At 47.0% G+C, this 22,344-nt stretch overlaps 1 protein-coding gene across 3 annotated transcripts; it reads left to right on the top strand.

Annotated features, from left to right (window-relative positions):
* Positions 1-1,572: 1,572 nt before the first annotated feature.
* On the top strand, positions 1,573-21,940 carry LOC127052734 (up-regulator of cell proliferation-like). Of its 3 annotated transcripts, none has more exons than XM_050956665.1 (4): positions 1,573-4,179; positions 5,182-5,227; positions 6,118-6,189; positions 14,251-21,940. In XM_050956665.1, the coding sequence occupies exons 3-4, from the start codon at positions 6,129-6,131 to the stop codon at positions 18,975-18,977; spliced, it is 4,788 nt and encodes a 1,595-aa protein (XP_050812622.1). In that variant the 5' UTR covers positions 1,573-4,179; positions 5,182-5,227; positions 6,118-6,128; the 3' UTR covers positions 18,978-21,940. The 3 variants fall into 3 exon arrangements, with proteins under 3 accessions (XP_050812622.1, XP_050812621.1, XP_050812620.1); XM_050956664.1 differs by having other exon boundaries at positions 5,171-5,227; XM_050956663.1 differs by lacking the exon at positions 5,182-5,227.
* Positions 21,941-22,344: the final 404 nt, after the last annotated feature.

Genomic DNA, 22,344 nt, shown 5'->3' with positions numbered 1-22,344 from the left:
TGCTTCTGATGTACTTAAAAAATATTTTGTTATTACCTTTTGAGTTTTTGGCTAGCTGTTCTTCAAACTCCTTTTTGGCTTTTCTTATTACATTTTTACACTTATTTAGGCAGTATTTATGCCCCTTTCTATTTACCTCACTGGGATTTGACTTCCCCTTTTTAAAAGATGCCTTTTTATCTCTCACTGCTACTTTTATATGGTTGTTAAGCCATGGTGGCTCTTTTTTAGTTCCTTTATTGTGTTTTTTAATTTGGGGTATACGTTTAAGTTGGGCCTCTATTATGGTGTCTTTGAAAAGTGTCCCTGCAGCTTGCAGGGATTTCACTCTAGTCACTGTACCTTTTAATTTCTTTTTAATTAACCTCCTCATTTTTATATAGTTCCCCTTTCTGAAATTAAATGCCACAATGTTGGGCTATTGAAGTGTTCCTCCCACCACAGGAATGTTAAATGTTATGTTCATTATTTCCAAGCGGTCCTGTTACAGTTACCTCTTGGACCCGATCCTGCGCTCCACTAAGGATTCAATCTAGGGTTGCCTCTCCCCTTGTGGGTTCCTGTACCAGCTGCTCCAAGAAGCAGTCGTTTAAAGTATCAAGAAATTCTGTCTCTGCATTTCGTCCTGAGGTGACATGTACCCAGTCAATATGGGAATAATTGAAATCTCCCACTATTATTGAGTTCTTTATTTTGATAGCTTCTCTAATCTCCCTTAGCATTTCATTGTCTCTATAACTGTCCTGGTCAGGAGGTCGATAATAGATCCCTACTGTTACATTCTTATTAGAGCATGAAATTCCTATCTATAGAAATTCTATGGAACATGTGGATTCATTTAAGATTTTTACTTCATTTGATTCTCCATTTTCTTTCACATATAGTGTCACCTCCCCCATACAGGACTTGTTCTGTCCTTCCGATCTATTTTGTACCCCAGAACGATTGTGTCCCTGTCATGCTATAATTCCCCACTCTGAACCTTAGCGTTCAAAAGATGGGGTACCAGCATGAATTCCTCTAAGCTCAACTACCAGCTTAGCACTTGTAGTGCTGCCGCCGACCAGGAATTCCAGTGCCTGGTACACTCTGGTCCCCCCAAAACCTTGCCCAGGGACCCCCAAGACCCAGTCCCTCTGGATCTTAACACAAGGAAAGTAAAGCCTTTCCCTCACCGTTGCCTCTCCCAGGCTTCCCCTCCCTGGGTTACCTTGGAAGATCACTGTGATTCAAACTCCTTGAATCTTGAAACAGAGAGGAAAATCCACCTTCCCCCTCCTTCTCTCTCCCCCTCCCAGACTCTCCCTGCGAGAGAAAGTAATCCTATCACAGAGAGAAAATAACCTCTCTCTCCCCCTTCTCTCCTTTCTCCCCACCAATTCCCTGGTGGATCCAGACCCAGTCCCTTGGGGTCTCACCAAAATAAAAAAACAATCAGGTTCTTAAAGAAGAAAAGCTTTTAATTAAAGAAGGAAAAACAGTAAAAATTATCTTTGTAAATTTAAGACGGAATAGGTACAGGGTCTTTCAGCTATAGACGCTGGAAATACCCTCCCAGCCTAAATATACAAGTACAAATTAAAATCTTTTCAGCAAAATACCAATTTGAACTCCTCCCAGCCAAATACACATTTGAACTCCTTCCAACCAAATACACATTTGCAAATAAAGAAAAACAAACATAAGCTTAGCTCGCCTTATCTATCCAGTACTCACTATTTTAAACTTATAAGAGCCTGTATCAGAGAGATTGGAGAGAAACCTGGTTGCATGTCTGGTCCCTCTGAGCTCCCACAGTGAACAACAACCAAACACTGACAGCACACACAAAAACTTCCCTCCCTCAAGATTTGAAAGTATCCTGTCCCCTGATTGGTCCTCTGGTCAGGTAACAGCCAGACTTACTGATCTTGTTAACCCTTTACAGTCAAAAGAGATATAAAGTACTTTTGTTCTATTAACTCCTACTATCTGTTTATGACAGTCCCAGTGATTGTCCCCACTTCACCAGGTTTTTGTGATACCTATTATGTCAATATCCTCCTTTAACACAAGGCACTCTAGTTCACCCATCTTATTATTTAGGCTTCTAGCATTTGTGTCCAAGCACTTTAAAAACTTGTCTGTAATAGAACTCAGAGTATGGCCTTGCAGGAAACAAAACTGACTACATTTTCTGATGGCCTTCTTTGCCTACCTCGAGAGCTACAGATTTTGAGTTCAAAGGGGGCCCACCAGAGCTCCCAATCCCAGAGCAGACACATCCTGCACCAACATCATTTAAGGTTGATGCTGGCTGAAGGGAACACCCCCACAAACGCTGAGTGAGTTCACCACCAATCCAATGAAGTCACTATCTGTGAGGGTATCATGAGCACAGTGCTCAGAAAATGGGGACTGTGTGAATAAATGGAGATCAGCCACATCTGCAGGGGCCTGAGGTGCAGCTGCATGTGTTGTATTAGATATGTTCATGAAGCCCAAGAGCCTCACACAGCTTTGGGATTGTGTGACTGGGTGAATTTTGAGGTCTGTCACGAGAGATTGACCAGGTTGGAATCTTGACTCTTTAGGAATGTTCTGGCCTGGGTAGAATCCAACACTGCCCCCAGAGATGACCGTACTTGCCAATAGCCAAGGGGCAGAGTGAGGGCGGTGGCTTCAGCAGATGTTTTTGAGCATGCTCAGTCTGTGTGAGCATGCTCAGTACAAGCCAAGCAGCAAATCTGGGAAGGCACATCACCCTGCATGGCCCCCACCCACATACACACATTGCTTCTGAGAGACGGGGGACGGGAGAGAGAGAGAGAGGAAAGGAGTCAGGACAAGGAAGGACCCTTTCCTCATTTACAACAATTGAATTGCCTTCATTTCATTACAGTCTTGGGCCAGCTCTACACTACACTTGCTTCTGTATAAACTACATCCCACAGGGGTATGAAAAATCCACACCCCTGAGCAACATAGTTATACCAACTTTAATGCCCCACTCCCATGTAGACAACGTTATGTCGGCAGGAGAGTTTCTCCCAACAACATAGCTACCACCTCTCGCAGAGGTGGGGTTACTAAGCAGACAGAAGAGCTCTCTCCCATCAGCTTAAAGCGTCTTCTTCAGAAGCACTACAGTGGCGCAGGTACCATCTGAGCCCAGGTAGTGTTTGTAGTGTAACCCTGCCCTTAATCAGTGCCAGGGACTTTCCCTGATCTCCACTAGCAACTGTGATTCCCAGAAATCATCTTGGAGGGACAAAAAGTGAGAGAACAATGTCAGTGGTGCCCACAGTTAAACAAGTCAGTGGCAGAACCAGGATTAGGACCAAGGAATCTGAGATCCATTGGCTAACAACTAAACCCCACTCCCCTCCCGGAGCCAAAAATAGAACCCAGGGATCATGACTCTCATTCTCCACCACTGTTCTAAATTCCCTCTCAATGCTGGGAATGGGACCCACTAGGCCGAACTCTCAGCCACTCTGCTCTGATCACTAGACCCCACTCCTTTCCAAAAGTCAGGAATAGAACCAGGAGTTCTAACTCCTATTTCCTCCTGCTGTAGTCACTAGGTATTACTTACCTCCCAGAACTGGAAATAGAACCCATGAGTCCTGACAAGGAGGGAGGCTGACCCCTTGATAGCAGCCCTAGCCCCATAAACGAGCATGCCATGTCCCTGATTTTGGTCTCATCCACCCGACTTTGGGCCTCATCACAGGAATGGGGGCCCTCCCCCCCACTCTGACAGCAGTAGGGCAGTCACAGGGGAAGCAGCTAAGTAAGGATTACCTGGCTGTCTGGTAGGACAGACTGAATGGTAGGAAAGCAGGAAGCGGCTGCAGCCTTCTCCCTGTATTGCTTTGAGATGAAAGACAGCCTGACACTGTACTGGACTCGGGTTGTGCCATGAAACTGAGCTCAAATAATTTGCACCATAAGCTGGGCACACCCATGGTGCTGGGCATCAGCCCAAGTTCCAGTTAGGATGCGGGTTTTGTTTGCTAATACTCTGCAGCTGTGTGGTTTCTGATAACTGCAAAGGAAAGGCTGTGACCCAAACTCCCTGAAATAGTTTTACTTTCAGATTCCTATTGACTCTTTATTTTTACAGCACAAGGCAAACCCAGCTGAACAGATACCTCTTTAGGAGCTGTGATCACTTTAGCTTCCAACAATAAAAGAGTAAGTACTATTAGCTATTTAAAAAGATTTTAAAACTTAAAATACAAATCTGTGGGACAAATCCTGAATTATCAGGAGGGGCTTGGTCTGGGCGTGGGAATGCTTCTCCAGGATCTGGGTGCAGAGGAGACTCTGTAACATAAGTTTCCATTTCCTTTATGGGTACATTATGGGGCGAGCCATCTTTGCAATATAATCTCTGAACCCCAAGGAAGTGGAGTTGGGAATTGCAGCTCCCACACCCTTGACAACCAGCAGTAAGACCACCCCCAAAATGAACACAGCCTGAAGCCGCATTAACTTTCACAGGAGCCTTTGATTTTTCACATTCCCTTTGATTTTAATACAATGTTGGCAATCCTAAAAAATGAGGGTGGGGCTTAATGGGGGGTGAGGAAATTCCATCATTCATAACCGAAATTTACAGAGACAGAGGTGAGATGGATTGCTCAAGGAAGGGACTCTCTGCATGCAGATCTCCCCATTCCCGCTTAGAAAAGGAACAGCTGTCTCAGCAGCCTTCACCCCACTCCCATCAGGACATGCTGGTATCTAACTAGCAAAACACAGGTAAAAAGATGGGTAAAAGGAGGACAGAGCCACAGCAGATTTGAAACAGTGAGGCAGGAAGGTGTGAATGATCCAGAGCTGCAGTGCAGTTTTGGCAGCCTTATTAGAGTCGACCCTGTCTCAACCCCATGGGAAACACCCAGTTTTCCCGAACCTCAGTGCATTGCTATAGCTAATTTCCAGTAGTTATTACAGAACTATTTTTTCTGGCAGGGAGACTTGCAAAAGCCTAGGATGTTTGCGTACTGCCTGTCCACCAAGTGTTTATCCAGTCCTAAGTTTCTATGACCCAGGTCATGGGGCTCCCAACCTTCCCCCTGGGAAGATGATTCCACGGCCTCGTAGGGCTCACTTTCAGGATGTTTTTCTGGATATCACGCCTAAACTTTTCTTTCCTTAAATTTAATCCTGTTCCTCTGAGATATTTCTCAGGGCTCTAAAGGAGACACTAGAGAAGAACTGGAGGAGGGGACACAAGGTGAGCCACCAGGGGAATGGTGTAGGGAAAAGGGAGCAGCAGCATTCACCAATGGATGGGGAAAAGGGGCAGGATGACAGGATGGGCTGTGGAAATAAGACATGAGTAGCTTGCTTTCCCCCCATACTCTGTCCCTTGGTAGAGCTCTCCATATGGCTATTCTCAGGGCAGGTACAAGCACTTCCTGGGCCATCTACAGACTCATCTGACTGAAGCCCTCCACCTCTGATTAGTGAGACTTGCTCAAGGAATGCAGTGAGTAAGACTCGCTAGGGATATTACACAAACTGTAATATCTGCTGCAGAGTGCTCAGGTCTCTAGTCACTCCCTCCATATATAGTCTGCTCATGTTTGGAACAGCCTTCAGAGAGATTCAGTTAAGGATCCTATGTCTGAGTTGGCCATGAATGTAAATCCCTTGCATGGTCACAGATCTGAGACTTTCTTCTAACTGCACTTAACTTACCAGGTCTAATAAAAACTAACTTTGAGTGCAAAGACCAAAATTAAAAAATCAAACTCCACAATTAAAATGTAATACCTTGTGACACCTTCACAAAAGAAAAAGGTAGAAATCAAGTTAATTTCTGGCCTCACAGATCACCTATCTTTCTTGAAAGAAAACCCAATGAAAAATTCTGGAACCTCTGTACAGAATTAAAACATTTAATCTACACTATGTAACAACAAACCACATTTTGACTTCCTGTTTACTGTGGTTAGAATTTCCTGCACAGTGTTCGAATTTTCATGGGCTTTATTTTTACCATCAAGAAAGCTTCTTGGGACATCATCATTTTGAAAGGAGATTATATAACTATTAAGAATACAGGAACATCAAAAAAGTCTTTAAGGATCTGAGAAGGTTTTAATGTGGTCTCCTTTCTAGGATCTTCAAGTATGGAGAAGGAACCCAAGAATTTAGAAGGAACTGTGTCCTCAGAAAAAGAAAATACTGAAGGTACTATCTCCTCCTTAATATGTTACTACAATTCTGTACCAGATAATGCTGGCCCAACCCAGTGTGATGGCTTCCCCCTCCCAGGGTGCCACCTGGAACTGGGGTACCACTGAGCCTCCCGACTCATCACCACTGAGCCCCCTGACCTCTCACACCAGGGCTGCCCAGAGAGGGGAGCAAGTGGGGCAATTTGCCCCAGGCCCCGGGCTCCGCAGGGGCCCCCACGAGAACGGCCGAGGCTCCCTCCCCAGCCCGACTCCTCCTCCACCCCTCTCCCGGAGCCTCAGGGCATCCAGGAGCGCCCCTGAACAGTGCTGCAGCGTGGCTCTGGCGGGGACGGAGTTCCCTCCGCTCGGCCTGGAGCTCGCAGCCCCACCCCCTGACCACGCCGCTCTGAGCGGGGAGAAGCTCAGGAGCCCTGCCAGAGCCACGCTGCAGCTGTTCAGGGGCGCTGCTGGATGCGGTGAGCTGAGGCTCCAGGTGAGGGGGGAGCCAGGGGTAAGAGCCCAGGGCAGGGGGTTGGATAAGGGGCAGGGAGTCCTGGGGGCAGAGGTTGGGGGGGTGGTCAGGGGACAGGGAATGGGGAGGTTGGACTGTGGGCATTCCAGGGGTCTGTAAGGACTCAGCAGGGGAAAGGGAGTGGATAGGGGTCGGAGCAGTCAGGGGACAGGGAGCAGTGGTGGGGTCCTGGAGTGCTGGTTGGGGGGGGTCTCTGAGGGAGGGTGAGGGGACAAGGAACAGGATGGGTTGGGGATTCTGAAGGGGGCAGGCAGTCGGGGGGCAGGAAGTGGTGGGGGTCAGATAGGGGACAGGGCCAGGCTGTTTGGGAGGCACAGCCTTCCCTACCCTAAACCTCATTCAGCAGCTTGAGTCTTGCAGAAGAGCCAAGCTGTTAGCTTTTCCATTAGATAAATGCATGGAGGTTAAGTCCATTAATGGCTATTAGCCAGGATGGGTAAGGAATGGTGTCCCTAGCCTCTGTTTATCAGAGGGTGGAGATGGATGGCAGGAGAGAGATCACTTGATCATTACCTGTTAGATTCACTCCCTCTGGGGCACCTGGCATTGGCCATTGTCAGTAGACAGGATACTGGGCTGGATGGATCTTTGGTCTGATCCAGTATGGCCATTCTTATGTTCTAAGCTAAATGATCCCAAAGTTATGGAGACAGATACGAGTTAAGGAAGCCAGCAGAGTATCAGAAACCTGGAAAAATCTCTGACTGGATGGGCTCAGACATTTGGTCACAAGCTGAGGTGGTTGAAAAGTTTTGGATTTTTTTAAGCAGAATTTTTTTATTGTTTCTTTAAGCAATCAAACACAGCAAGCAGCAAATATTTTCCCACACACTTTTGAAACCCCAAACCATATTCAGGTTTTGGCAGACTAATTTCAGCTTTTCAATTAAAAAAAGACACAACAAATTTTGAAGGAAAGCAGACATTGCCCATGATTTTTTCTGCTTTTTAAAATCCGCTAGTTTTCAATCCAAAAAAAGTTTTGACGGAACATATTTGTTCAACCCTTTTAATGAGCTTTAGTGCCTTTTAGCACTAGCTGATGCTGAGAACCAGTGATACCTTGTAAAGAAGTTTTCTCAAAACTGGGTTTGTGCTGATGTGCGGAAGGTTTATTTTTCCCAGGGCTGCCCGTGGGTGGGGGGGGGGGGGGGAGCAAGTGGGGAAATTTGCCCCGGGCCCCGCAGGGGCCCCCACAAGAATATTGTATTGTATAGTATTGCAATTTTTTTTATGGAAGGGGCCCTGGAATTCCTTTGCCCCAGGCCGCCTGAATCCTCTGGGCAGCCCTATCTCACACTGAACTCCTGTGACCAACTGCAAAGCCCTCCAACCTGCACTTTCCCCAGCATACATACAGGTAGGGACACATCTAGCTGCAGTTACATTCAGGCTCTCTGACCAGCCTCTGTATAGAAAGGCTACAGTTAGGGCAACTCCCATCACCTTAGGCATGCACCCCCTCGGGAGTATAAACCCAAAATTTTACTGTCCTGTGCTGCACAGGGAACTGTACAGAGTACGCTGATAAAATTCTACCCTTCCCTCAATGTGGAGAGGAATATGCAAAAGCCTTTTTCCCCTGAGCTAAGATTCCCATACACTTCACTCCAACTTACTGGTTTAAATAAAGCAAAAACAGGTTTATTAACCACAAAAGATAGCTTTTAAGTGATCATAAGGGATAGCAAACAGATCAAAGCTGATTACCTAGCAAATAAACTAAACACACAAACTAAACTTATTATACTAAATATACTGGATATGAATTAGCAGATTCTCACCCTGAGAAATGATACAAGCAGGCTGCAGATTCTTAAGGTGCAAGCTGCACTTGCTTTACAGCTTAGAATCCCCCAGATGTTTCATACACAGGCTAGAAATCCCTTTAGCCTGGGTTCTGCACTTCCCCTAGTTCAGTCTTTGTTCCTTGGGTGTTTCCAGGACTCTTCTTGGGTGGGGAGTGAAGAACCCTTATGATGTCACTCCCCATCTTATATAGCTTTTTCATATGGCAGGACAGTGGCTGATTTAGAGTTAGGGGGGCCCTGTGCTCAGCTTCATTTTTGGGTCCCCCCCTAGGGACCCAGCCAAGAAAAAAGAACACTCTCTTATCTCCTCCACCACACACACACACAGAGCTCTGTTGTTCATTCTTTTGTTCTGCATTGTCCTCCTATAAGAAATAGGAAGAAAATGAAAATAAATTGAGGTACATTGATTTTTTTGTAGTCTAACTTATTTTTTCCACAGACTACTTGAAAATTGCAAAGGGTCTCAGCAGATCACTTAATGATCTTTCCAGATACTGTTTGTAAAGTTAGATAACCATTGTAAAGTGATTTGGATAAGAGCGCTTATTAAAAAAATGTAAAAAACATTAGGGTGCGGGGTCTGGCTAGGAGTTAGCATGTGGGGGGGGTCAGGGCTGGGGGTGCAGGGTCTGGAAGGGAGTAAGGGTGCAGGAGCAGGCTGGGGGTTGGAGTGCAGGGCCTAGTCAGGAGTTAGGATATGGGATGGGGCTCAGAGCTGGGGAAGGGAGTTGGGGTGTGGAGTGGTTACGTAAGGCAGCTCCTGTTTGGTGCTCAGGGTGGGGGTGGGAATGTGGGGAGGTGCAGGAGTCAGGTCTGGGGTTGTGTGAGGGGGTGCAGAAGTCAGGGAGGGCAGGGGGCTGGGATGCAGGAGTCAGGGAGGGCAGGGGCTGTGTCGGGGGTGCAGGGGTCAGGGCTGTGTGTGTGGGGGGGTGCAGGAGTCAGAGAGGGCAGGGGCTGTGTCGGGGGTGCAGGAGTCAGAGAGGGCAGGGGGCTGGGTGTGTGTGAAGGGGGTGCAGAAGTCGGGGCTGGGGTTGTGGAGCTGGGGGGTATGTGTAGGGTGAGTGCGGGGGCCCTGCCTCTGCTCCACCCTGCCCGGATTCCACCCCTTTCCCAAGGCCCTTCCCCATCCCTGCTCCACCTCTGCCATGCCCCCATCCCGCCCCCGAGCACGCTGCAGCCCTGCTCCTCCTCCTCCTTCCCAGAGCATCCTGAGCACCGGCAAACAGCTATTTGGTGGCAGGGGAAGTGCTGGGAGGCTGGAGGAGGAGCAGGGACGTGGCGTGCTCGGGGAGGGGTAGCTCGGCTGCCACTGGGGATGGGCAGAGCCTGAAGCAGGAGCCCAGGAGCCAGCAGAATCAAGCCTCTGCCCCTGCAGCTGCCCAGGCCTGGGGCCCCCTGTTGTTGGGGGGTCCTGTCCCAGGGCACCCTTTGTTTTATGGTAAATCCGCCTCGGGGCGAGGGGCAAGGGTACAGCAGGGCATGGTGGGGGGAGGATTGGTCCCCAGCTGGAGCAAGGCAGGGACCAGGGGGTAAAGCACAGTGGGGCGGGAGCTGGGGTTGGTCCCTGGAGCAAGAGAGAGGCCGTGGGTAAACTGCAAGCACAGCAGAGCTAGGGAGGAGGTAAACAGGACCCCCCACACACCCCTATCCACATAGAGTGAGTCCCTACCTTCTCCCTGGTCCTAGCCCCTCACCCTTCCTCTGTTTCAGAGCAGCTGAGCGGCAAGCAGGGACTCCATCCTCTTCGCTCCACTCCACTCGGGGCAGCTGGTTGACAGTCCCTGGCTTCTGGCTTCCTGGGCCCAGGGGAGCCGGAGGTGGCAGACCATCTGTCACCGGCCCATGTGAGGTGGAGACGAAAGGAGCCCTTAGCCTGCCATCTGATAGGAGGAGCAAGCGAGTGGGAGCGGGCAGGGGGAGAAGCCCAGGGTCCAGGTCGTTGTGTGGGGAGAGGGCTGGAGAGGAGAGCCAGCACTGCAGCTGCTGGGTTGTAGCAGAAGTGGAGTGCCCGGCCGAGGGGGCCCCTGCTGTGCCTGGGTCTGGCACCATGGCACCTTTGGGACCATTTTAAATCCAGTCCTGCCCTCCCCGCCGCCCAGTGGCAGCAGTCTGCCTGCTGCCGTGTTCCTAGTGCCGGGCAGAACAGGAGCATTGCAACGATTTCCTCTTTGTTCCCCCAAGGAAGCAGCACACTCAGCTGTCAGATACTTCCTGGAGCTTTGTAAGGGGAGGGGCGCATGCCCGCAGGGCAGCAGAGATCAAAACACTGAGCACAGCCATCAGGACAGGCATTGTGGGATACTGGCGGAAGCCAGTTCTGTCCACAGAACAAACCGCAGTGTCTACACTGACTCTTTGTCAACAATAAAGGGAGGGGAAAGAAAAAAAAATCTCTCTTGGGGATGGAAGTTTTTTCTTGCTGAAACCAGGCGTTTTCCTGACAAAAGTCCCATTGCAGTGTGCACGCTCTCACTGTTTTGTTGCCAAAAGGCAGTTTTTGGTAACAAAACTTGGTAGTGTAGACAAGGCCTGAGACTCGCTGCGGTGAAGTATCACAGAACTGTAGCAGCTGGAGGAGGATCCCAGAAGTGGAGGTGGATTTGATCTTTCCAGTGCTGCTGGGAGCGCGCCAGCCGGGGGCTCCTAGCTGCAAGTCACAATCAGTAGCAGATTAACACATGGGCCCATGGGGCCCATGCCCAGAGGCCCTGGACAATTTAAAAAATGGGTGCCCTGGGGCCTGGCAGGAGCTGCAGATGGAGCAGCAGCCCCAAGCCTGGGGATTCTCAGCTAGACATTGCCCCACCTTTCTAGCCTGTGGAGCCTGATCTGGGAGCATTCTCAGAGCATGCCTGCCACCTGAAGTCTTGCACAAAAGACAGCCCAGGGCAACCAGATCGGTAATCTTTTGAGTTGGATGGAATATGTGTGTCCCAGACTACTCAACAGCCTTTCGGTTAGGGCAGTCGCCTGTGATGTGGGAGGCTTGTTTTCAAAAACCCAGTCTGGCTGATTTGGAGCAGGGACTTGAACTTGGGTCTCCTACACTCCAGCAGTCCAGTAGACTATTGGCTATAATGGGGTGGGGTCTCTCAGCTCTCAAGGGATGACCTAATTTAGGGGCCTAACTCCAGGGGAGGGTTTACAGCTGAGCAGATATAGGTGTCTCTCTCTGGCCCAGAGTTAAGTATCTAATTACCTTTGTGGGGCAGGGCTTAGGCCCCACCCTTTTCAACAGCATTTCATTTTGGCTCCCTGCTCAGCATGCTGGCTTCTGTGAATCCCATTCCTAGGTGTCTACTCTCCCCATGCATTATAAAGGGAGCCTGGGAACCTAGCTCAAGGCAGAGGAGTCCAGTGGGCGGCAGGACACCTAAAAATTCTGTGTTGCAATGCTGAGTGTTACAATGCCTACGTCCTTTTGTGCATTTAGCCCCCCACTGTCTGTAGTTGGAGTGGCCATCAGAGATATACCATTAAGGACTCTCTGCCACTGCAGACCACAGATCCCCTGCATACTTACAGAGCTGAGGCTCCCCACTGACACTCCTCTGACTAATTGCATCTTAACCTGACTCTGAAGTTTCAGACCTACCAAAAAGTAACAGTGAGTGCAAAGACCAGCAACCTAAAAATCAAAATCCAACAATAAAATATTATTCCATGTGACACCTTCTCTAAAAAAAACAGATAATAATCAAGTTAATTTCTGGCCTTACTGGTCACCCACTTGCCTTGAGAGAAAACCCAGTTAACAATGTGAGAATCTCTCTACAATTTTACCCCTTCTCCTTGCACCCCTGCCCCCACATTCACTTCCTGATTGGATTGATGTCCCAGTAAAATCAACTAACCAACTAATCAATTTGGGGCTTTTCCTCTCCTTCAATAGATATGTTCCTCTCCTCTCAGTAGTTCAGGTTTAAAACAAATACAAGGAAGTTTAATAGGCAGCAGGTTTAAAACAAATACAAGCAAGTTCTTCTTCACGCAGCGCACAGTCAACTTGTGGAACTCCTTGCCTGAGGAGGTTGTGAACGCTAGGACTATAAAGCGTTTAAAAGAGAACTAGATAAATTCATGGAGGTTAAGTCCATTAATGGCTATTAGCCAGGATGGGTAAGGAATGGTGTCCCTAGCCTCTGTTCATCAGAGGATGGAGATGGATGGCAGGAGAGAGATCATTTGATCATTGCCTGTTAGGTTCACTCACTCTGGGGCACCTGGCACTGGCCACTGTCAGTAGACAGGATACTGGGCTAGATGGACCTTTAGTCTGACCCAGTATGGCTGTTCTTATGTTCTTATGTTATGTTCCTAATGCTGCAACTCCTATCAGTGTTCCTCTGCTCCGAGTGAAAATGAACAGACAGTTACCACTCTGCTTCCTCACGCCCTACTCTCACCTGGGAAAAATAAAGAGCTGAGAAATCCCGGTGCCCTGCTCCCCACCTCCCTGTCACAGGCCTCCCTACCACTCTTTTCACTGCTCACTCGCTTCACTGTGCCATGGGCCTACTACTGCTTCCTGTCACAGGTCCCTACCAGGAAAGTGACACCTTAGACAATTCCTCCTTCACTCTACCTCGTCTTCCTCCAATCTGGGCCCTGCATGCTGCTCCTGAGGTGGGGATGGAGCTTTGCATTCACATTCTAGGATTAGTCTGATTCTGTGCCAAGAGGATTGAAAAGGCAGCCAGTCTGCACGTTCTGACCTCAGCAACGAGCTGTACTTTCAATGGAGAGAGGAGCTCTTTTCGGGGCTGACTACATTGGTGCTCACAGTGTGATGTCCAGCTTGGGCAGACATACCCACGCTAGCTGTGATCAAGTGAGCACGATAAAGGTAGACGCTAGCTGCGATGGTGTGGGCTAGCTGCCTAGGATCTCAGATGGGATTGTACTCAGGCATCCGACAAACCACACCACAGTGGCTACACTCGTATTTTTATCATACTAGATTGAACAATGCTAGCGTGCCTATGTCTACTCAAGCTTGAAATTACAGCTGCAGCTCCAGTCTACATGTACCCATAAGGGCTGAGGGCAACCAGCCCCACCAGCACCTCCCTCCACAGACTGCTGCTATAAAGAAGGTGGGAGCACTGCCAGACTCTCCTTCCTCCCCTTCCCCACTGTTCCCTCATATGCCTGCTGGAGAGAAGAGAGGAAAGAAAAGTATATGCTGTAAAGCAGTGGTTCTAACCGGGGATCCAGGACCCCCTAGGGGGCCTTGAGCAGGTTTCAGGGGGGCCTCCAAGCAGGACCAGCACTAGACTCACTGGGGTCTAGGGAAGAAAGCTGAAGCCAAGAACCCTGAGCCCTGCCACCCAGGGCTGAAGCTGGAGCCTGAGCAATGTAACTTCGTGGCGGTTCCCATGGTGTGGGGCCCCAGGCAACTGCCCTGCTTACTACCCCCTAATGCCGCCCCAGCTTTTATACACAGAAAACCAGTTATTGTGGCACAGGCAGGCCATGGTGTTTTAATACCATGTTGAGGGGGGCCCCAGAAAGAAAATGGTTGAGAACACCTGCGGTAAAGGTTAGTTAAAGAAATAGAAGAGGGGGATTAGCTTTAAGTCCATTAGCCTCTAATTACTAGCCACAAATTGGATTTTTCTTTTACATTATGAAGATTTTACATCATTAACTCCATCTCTAAAAGGTGTTCTCTCTGGGAATATCTAACTTCAGAAAGCCATGAGAATCCTGTTGTTTTTTTTTACAGAGAAAAATAAAGCTTTTCAAGGACTCCTTTCTAAGCTAAACCTGCAGGAATACCAAAGCACGAAGCTCAGGCTGCAAGATGTCCTGGAAATTGGCTCAGAAAGTACAGAAAACTGGACTCCTCAGATGTTAGGGGATTTACCGTGGCACTTCCTGAGGAAACTCATGGCTCTGAATGGGACAGCCAGAAACACAAGCCTTGGACACAGAGCATGTGATGATGAAGGCAGCATCGAGGAGGCACAGATTGCAGGTGAAGATGTTTTTAGTTTTAATGACACTGACATCAGAGAATCTCTACATCCCCTCGATGTTCTCTGTGCCGTTCTGCTTTGCTCAGACAGTTTCCTGCAGCAGGAGATCCTGTCCAAAATGTCCATGTGCCAGTTTGCCCTCCCTCTGCTGCTGCCCGCCCTCCACACTCCCAAGTGCACCCTACTGCTGTGGGCCATGAGGGACATTGTGAGGAAGTGGAGGCCGCACTCCCTGGCAGAGAGCAGAGGGTTCAGAGAGGAGAGCCTGGTGCTCACAGCAATGCCAACCATTTCCTTTGTGCGGCTGGGGAGCTGCAGCTTCTCCAAGTCCAAACTCCTCAATGACGTTCTCAGCCCCTCCCAGCAGCACCATGATTTCTTCATCCATCGGGACATGGAATCTGGGAATGTCCCTCGGGAAATTGCAGATGGGCTGGTCGAGATTTCCTGGTATTTCCCTGGAGGGAGGGAGAATTTGGATCTTTTCCCAGAGCCCTTTGCAGTTACAAATCTGCATGGAGACATTGAGTTCCACTGGCTACAATTTGGCTTTTTGACAGTGGTCTCCTCAGCAGTGTTCGTAGTTACTGAGAGCATCAGTGAGAAGCAATACGGACTGTTATCATCTCTGCAGGGATCAGCCATTAAATACTACTTCATCCTCAGCTGCAAGAATGGAAATCCCGAGGAAACACGGGGATTCCTTAATAAGTTGGCTCCAGTGCTGAATCTGAGCAAATCACAGCTACTGGTGAAAGACAGCACCACAAATAATGCAGAATTTGTGCAAAAAGTGAAATCTGCGATAAAAAGCATAACGAGTTCAACTCCCAAGAGAATGAATTTGGAAGGCATGGCTGTGACTGCACGGGAACTAGGAATCCAGGTAGATGAGGACCGAAAGGAATGTCAGAGTGCAAGCAAGCGAGCTAGAGAAATCACTGAGGAAATAAAAGATGTGGCAAAGTACAAGAGGGATATGCTGAGACTGCAGGGGGATTTCTTGGAAGAATTGTCTAAAGTGGAAAAAGAACTGTGCAGAATGAGAAGGCAAGGGGAGACAGCCACCGAAGACTATAAATGTCAGCTGAGAGAGAAACAGTTGGATTTACGTAGACAGCAGAATCAATGTGACCTTACTGATGGATTGAATAAATTTATTAATGGAATAGGACAATTGCCTTCAATGGAGAAACATTACTTTCTCAAATGGATGAAGTTTAGCCTGGATCACATTACTCGAGAGAATCTTTTTAAACTATGGGATCAATATAAAGAGGAAAGTAAAATGGCAGGAGATGACCCACAAGCACTAGCCATGCTGGATAAATTAATATCTACTGCTTCCTTAGGGGTTGAGCATTTCATGCGTGAGTTGGGGCAGTTTTATGAAGCTGAATGCTCAATGGTTAAAGAAGAAGACAAGGCAGAATGCCAAAGACCATTCATCCATCTCCCAGGCACAGCAGCTGACCTGATGTTGGAAGGGTTTCCTATGGAACTGATAGATGGAGATTCATCCAACATCCCACTGCAGTGGGTGACAGATGTTCTGACAGAGCTCCACGCCAAGCTGGGGGGAAGATCCAGAATGGTGGTTATAACAGTGCTGGGTGTGCAGAGCACTGGGAAATCCACCCTTCTCAACACTATGTTTGGCATGAAGTTTGCAGTGAGCAGTGGCCGATGTACGCGAGGAGCCTTCATGATGCTCGTTAAAGTGGCAGAGAACTTTCAGCAGGAGCTGGGCTGTGATTTCATCCTGGTCATAGACACAGAAGGCCTGAAAGCCCAAGAACTGGCCAAGCTGGAGGATAGTTATGAACATGACAATGAGCTGGCCACACTGGTGATTGGACTCAGTGACATAACCATCGTTAACATGGCCATGGAGAATGCCACAGAAATGAAGGATGTTCTGCAAATTGTGGTCCATGCCTTTCTCAGAATGGAGGAAATAGGGCAAAAACCCAACTGCCAATTTGTGCATCAGAATGTCAGTGATGTGTCTGCACATGACCAAAACATGAGGGACAGGAAACACCTCCTGGAGCAGCTGAATGAAATGACCAAAGCTGCAGCTAGGATGGAAAAGCAATGTAAAAAAGTGAAATTTTCATGGATTATGGATTATGATGCAGAGAAACACAATTGGTACATCCCAGGGCTGTGGCATGGAGTCCCTCCCATGGCTCCAGTGAACATGGGATACAGTGAGAGTGTATGTGAGCTAAAGAAATACCTGTTTGATTTTATAACGAAACGGTCACATAATAGAGCCCCTAAGGACATTCCCCAGTTTGTCAAATGGGTGGAGAGCCTGTGGAATGCTGTCAAATACGAGAACTTCATCTTCAGTTTCAGAAACAGCCTTGTAGCTGAAGCCTATAACCAGCTGTCTATGAAGTATTCTGAGTGGGAATGGCATTTCCGCAAAGAGATATATCTCTGGGTATCTGAAAAGGAAACTGTCATTCAGAATCAGACATCAGAAAAACTACAGGCTGGTGCCTTATCCATGTTGGAAAATGAGGCACAGGAAAAACTGCAGCATGAGAAACAAAAAATTTTGGATAATTTACAAGATTATTTTGAAAGTGGAGTTTCGAATCTGCACCTGATAGAAAAGTACAGAGAAGATTTCATCAGGAGTGCAACCTGCCTCAGAAATGAACTTGAGAGCTACTCCGAGAACAAGTGCGAGGAAGCAATTCGAATTCGAAAAGGCCAGCTCACTGCAGAAAACATCCAGACCTCATACATGCAGATAATTGAAGGGAAAGTTGACAGGGTCTTGGATGCGTGTAGGAACAAAAAACATAAACTAGAGCATGAGGAACTGAAATTGGAATTTGAAAACATGTGGACAGAAACACTGTCAGAGTTGAAGTTCAGCAGTTTACAGAAACGTGAAATTTATCGAGAGATGGAGTCCCAGTTGAGAAAGGACCTAGCAAATCGAGGGAGTGCCATCAGGCAGAAGGCACAGGAATCAGGTAGTTTGTTGTTTCATGGAATTGACAATTTCACAATGAAAAAGGAGTATCTAGATTCAGCATGGATCAAAACTAGGAAACAACGGTTCATAGAGGAATGTGAACCAGCTGTTCACATAGAAGAACTTGCTAAATCTTTAATAGATGAGAGTAAAAGATACACTGAAGAAAAGGTAAATTCCAGAGTGGACTACGATGAAATCTATTGCAGAGAATTGCTGAACATAATCAACAAGAGGCTCCAAGACGAGAACGTTAAAAAACTTGGCACTACTGCTTGCTTTGAAGTTGACCTGAAAATTCATATTTTGAGGGAGGCAGCTTGGGAATTTCAGAAGATGCATGAAGATTTTATCAAACAAAATGATCCTCAGTGTCGTCTAGAGAAGCTGAAACCTCAGTATTTCTCCACTTTTACTGACCTGTATTTAGAAAAAGATGAGAACCAAACAAGGGCCAGGGATTTCTGTGATCAATGTCTCAAACCTGCCTTGGTGGTTTATATCAACAAAAGACTAGGAATAGAGATAGTAGATGACATTATCAACAAGGCAGAGTCCATTGAATATGGCAGTCGGACCTTCTTCCAGTTCACTGTACAGAAAAAGCTTCTGGAGGAGATGAACTTTGATAACTATATGCAATATATTAAAAACTATGAACAATTTGTCAAAACCTGGATTCAGAGACGTATGATGGATCATTACAGGGAGACTAAGCGTTTGGGAGAGTTGGAGAAAAAGATTCTTTCTACAATAGTAAAGAAAGTGAGGGAAGTTCTGGAAAGCTCCAAAAATGAAAAAAATACCACAGTCTTGGCATTTTTAAACAACTTTTGTGAAGCGCTGCAGCAGGACCTAATCATTTCCAAGGACAACTTACTTGGGATACAGTTTAAAAACACAGCAAAACCAGGCCAGTTTTGTGCTAATATTCAAAGCTTTCTTCTGGATTTGGAACAAGAAATCTTATCTCAATTTGGTGGTTTGGATATTCACACCAAACTCTCCAATCTGCCATTAAACCCCCAGGATGTAATCTTTAAGCGAGTGTTTGGCTGTGGGAAGCAGTGTCCATTTTGTAAAGTCCCCTGTGAAGCAGGAGGCAGTGACCACAAGCAGCATTTTGCATCTGTGCATCGGCCACAAGGATTATGTGATTTCAGGGATCGTTCTACACGAAAACTTATCTATGATATATGCTCTTCTGAAGTGGTTTCTGAGAACTCATGCAGAAAATTAGGCACAAAAGAGAAACTTCTTCCCTACAAAGATTATCGCTTCTACTACCCAGACTGGCGCATTCAGCCAGATCCGAGCATTGAGGCTTCTGATTACTGGAAGTTTGTTTTTCAGAAGTTCAATCACCAGTTAGCTAAAAGTTATAATGCTCACCCAGCAGATCTCCCAAGAAACTGGGGAAAAATAACTGAAACACAGGCACTGGAGGGCCTAAAACAAGCCTTTAACATGAAATAAAAACATGGTGAGAGCCTGTTGAAATGCAATGTACATATGTTTAAGTATTTGAAAACTTTCATTAATTTTAAAAAATGGCACATTTAAAAAATACAATACAGAATATTTTTAGTCTCAGAACCTCATGTTCACTTCACAGCTTCTACGTGGAACTGAGAAGTTTCTGACTTTTCATGTCACATGACAACTTATGATACAATTACAGATTGGCTGGTGTACAATTACACAAGAACTGCCACACTTGACCAGAGCAGAGAGAACCATTTAGTCTGCTATCTTGTCTCCGAGACTGGCCAATACGAGATACTCCATAAGAAGGTTCAAGGAACCCTGAATGGACAATTGTGGAACAACAGAAGTTTCTTCCTAATTAGATTTCAAGGCCAGCCTCAACCACAGTAGTCATCCATTAGTCTGGCTTTCAGCATAAAACCTAGCCAGAGAATTCTGTCCAATAATTCCTGCTGTGGGGGAAATTATTCATCCATAGTTGGTAAGAAGCAGCTCATTATCAACCAAGTAATTTATGGTTGAACTAAGAAGAGCAGATATTTTAGAAGGAAATCCAATTGCAATTTAAAGACCTCAAATAATGATGAATTTACCAGTTCACTTCAGAAGCTGTTCCAGGTCAGTTACCCTGACTGTAAAAGCTGAATTTTATTTTCAATTAAAAATAAATTTAACTTCAATTTCCAGACATTGGATCTTGTTCTACATTTGTTTGCTAGGATCAAGAGCCCTCTACTAGCTGTTATTTTTTTCCTTAGTAGTTACAGATCATGATTAATCTTCTCTTTGCTAAGTAAATGCATTGAGCTCCAAGTCTCTTAGTAAAAAGCAGGTTTTTTCAAACCTTGAATCATTCTTGCAGATCTTCTCTGAAACCTCTCCAATTTTCCAAACACACTTTTTTTTAAACTATGGACACCAGAACTGGGCACAATATCCCAGTAATGATCTCACCATTGGCATATACAGAAGTAATATCTCTCTAACCCTCCTTGATATTTCTTTGTTTATACATCTCAGCATAGCCGCCGACTTCCCCTCTACCCGGTGCGTGCTTGACCCTTCGCTTGTCCCCGGCCCCATCCCCACTCCATCCCTTCCCTGAGGCCCCATCCCTGCCCCATCTGTCCTGCTGCCACTACCCTGTTGACTGTGCCTGCATCTCTTGCAATGGTGGGAGTACAGGAGTCAATGGGAGAGCACTTGGGGGTCGATTTATTGTGTCTAGACTAGACGTGATAAATTGACCCCCGCTGGATCAATCACTGCGCACCGATCCAATGAGTAGTATAGACATAACCTTAGAGTGTGTCAAAGACTGATAGCAAGTTAAGGGAATGGGATGTGAAAATGGGATAAAAATTGGGGAAAAGATACTTTTTACCTGTTATGGAATGTTGGGTTGGCCATAGTTACCACAGTTAATAGAAGGTCTCTTTTGAGTTGCTGGAACAGTCCCCAAGGGATGCAGCTAAACCTTAGCCCCAGAAAGAAGATTTTCTACCATTAAAGAGGAAATAAGAGGATTAAATAAAAGAAAAACAGAGACATTGATTGAAACGTGTAGAAATAGAAATAAACAATAACAGCATTTATGGGCCAAACTCTCTGCAGTCACTCCAGCCCAGAATCCCTTATGCTCTCCCTACCCATGTCCTTTCGCAACTGCTGGCCTGAGATGGTGGCTGAAGTGGGTCCCTCTAGTGTTCCCAGGGCAATATGCCTCTCTCTTCCCATCCCCTCTGGCTATTGCTAGCTCTGTCTCTGATATTTTAGTGTCACTCTCTTGTCCTTGTCTTTCCCCAGGGGCCACCCCTCATGCTCATCTGCACCAAATAGCCCCTGCCAGTGCACTACCCAGTAATCATCTTTCCCTAGAGCCTCACCACAATGCCCCCTCCCAAAAAACAGAGTCATTGGCAAATCCCCATATGTCCCTTGGCCCCATTCTCCTGGGTGGTTAATAAATACCCTGGACAGCACTTAGTGCCTTGTGGACATCCTGACTCCCTGCAGTGAATGAGCCGCTGCCTGAACCCAGAGAGGACACCCCAGCTCTCACCCTGGGCTCCTGCAGCACCAGTGCAGAGCTGTTGCTGCAGAGTAAATGAGACCCTGGGAGGTTGGGACTCAGTCCTCCCCACCCTGAGCCTTGCTCCCCTTTTCCCTTCTACTCTGGGGGTCTCCTAGGTCAGTAGCATGAGTGTTACTGGGACACAGATGAGGTGTGTGACCCAGGGACTTCTTGGTGCCAACTGGCAGAGGACACAAGGGTGCATTAGGATTTCCGGGATCCCCTGGGCCTGATATTTACATACTAGTTCATCAAAGAGTGTCATGCCAGGACTCTACTGAAAGCCTGTGTCACACTGGTCATCTTAATCATTGCAAAATGTACGTACCAATAAAATAAGGAGTTATGTATTCAGACTGAAAATTATGTTCTTAAGGTCTGTGACTTGGAACTGGTGAGAAAAGGTGAAATCCAGGTTTTTTTCAGACAAGAGATGTTTATTGGTCTATCTACATGTACTCTGAGTATTGTATGGTTCACAATGGGCACCATTTACACTCTGAGCAAAATGTCAGTCAAGTTTTTGCAGAGTGTCCTGGACAGGAAAAGACAGACAAGCAGCGGGAGTTATCCTACAAGTGCACATAATGGAGTTTTGGACTATAACTGTAGATAAAGAGACAAACTCTGCATCTTCCCACTGAGGAGACAAGAGGACTGTGTGCTTGTCTCATGAACAGAAGATCACAGCCACACCTGATTGGAAGGATTTGGGGCTTTCGCTCTTATGACAGGACAATGTTCTATTAATTGAGTTTAGGCTTGAGTATGCATGTCATGATTTTATTTTATATGTAACCCTTTATTTCTAATATTTTTACTGGTTATCATTTGAATTCCTGTGTTAAATAAACATACTTGCTTTCTGTGTGAACAAGTGTGAGTGTGGTGTATTAAATGGAGTTGTTTAGTGTGGTGTAATTGGTAAGATGCAGTTTGGGAACACCGGGTCAAGTAATTCTTCATGTCTGGTGGGTCAGGGGCTGGACACACCAGGACGATGCTCGAGGGTTGGTGTGTGCTTATCTCTAACCTATACCGAGAGAGCAAGACCTGCAGAGGCCTAGAGGGGAGTGAGCCCCTGGCACCCATTGACAAGGCTTCCTCACGCGAAGGGCAGGTGGTAGCAAAGTGTCTCACAGCCCTAAGTGTCCTTGAGAGACATCACAGGGGAAGAGAATAGGACTGACCCAAACTCCCTGGTCTATTGCCACCTCCAGTGGCTGCAATGACCCCCCACCCTGGAGCAGGTAGCAACCCAGTCCTTTCATGGATGCTTGT

Source organism: Gopherus flavomarginatus, chromosome 5, assembly GCF_025201925.1.
Source record: "Gopherus flavomarginatus isolate rGopFla2 chromosome 5, rGopFla2.mat.asm, whole genome shotgun sequence".
Lineage (NCBI taxonomy): Eukaryota > Metazoa > Chordata > Testudines > Testudinidae > Gopherus > Gopherus flavomarginatus.
This window is presented reverse-complemented; position numbering and strand designations above follow the sequence as displayed.

Bases quoted from the DNA above. Each gene is read 5' to 3' on its own strand.
- LOC127052734 (XM_050956663.1), top strand. From the start codon at position 6,129: ATGGAGAAGGAACCCAAGAATTTAGAAGGAACTGTGTCCTCAGAAAAA. The intron at 6,190-14,250 runs GTACTATCTCCT...TTTTTTTTACAG, and splicing joins AGAAAAAGAAAATACTGAAG to AGAAAAATAAAGCTTTTCAA.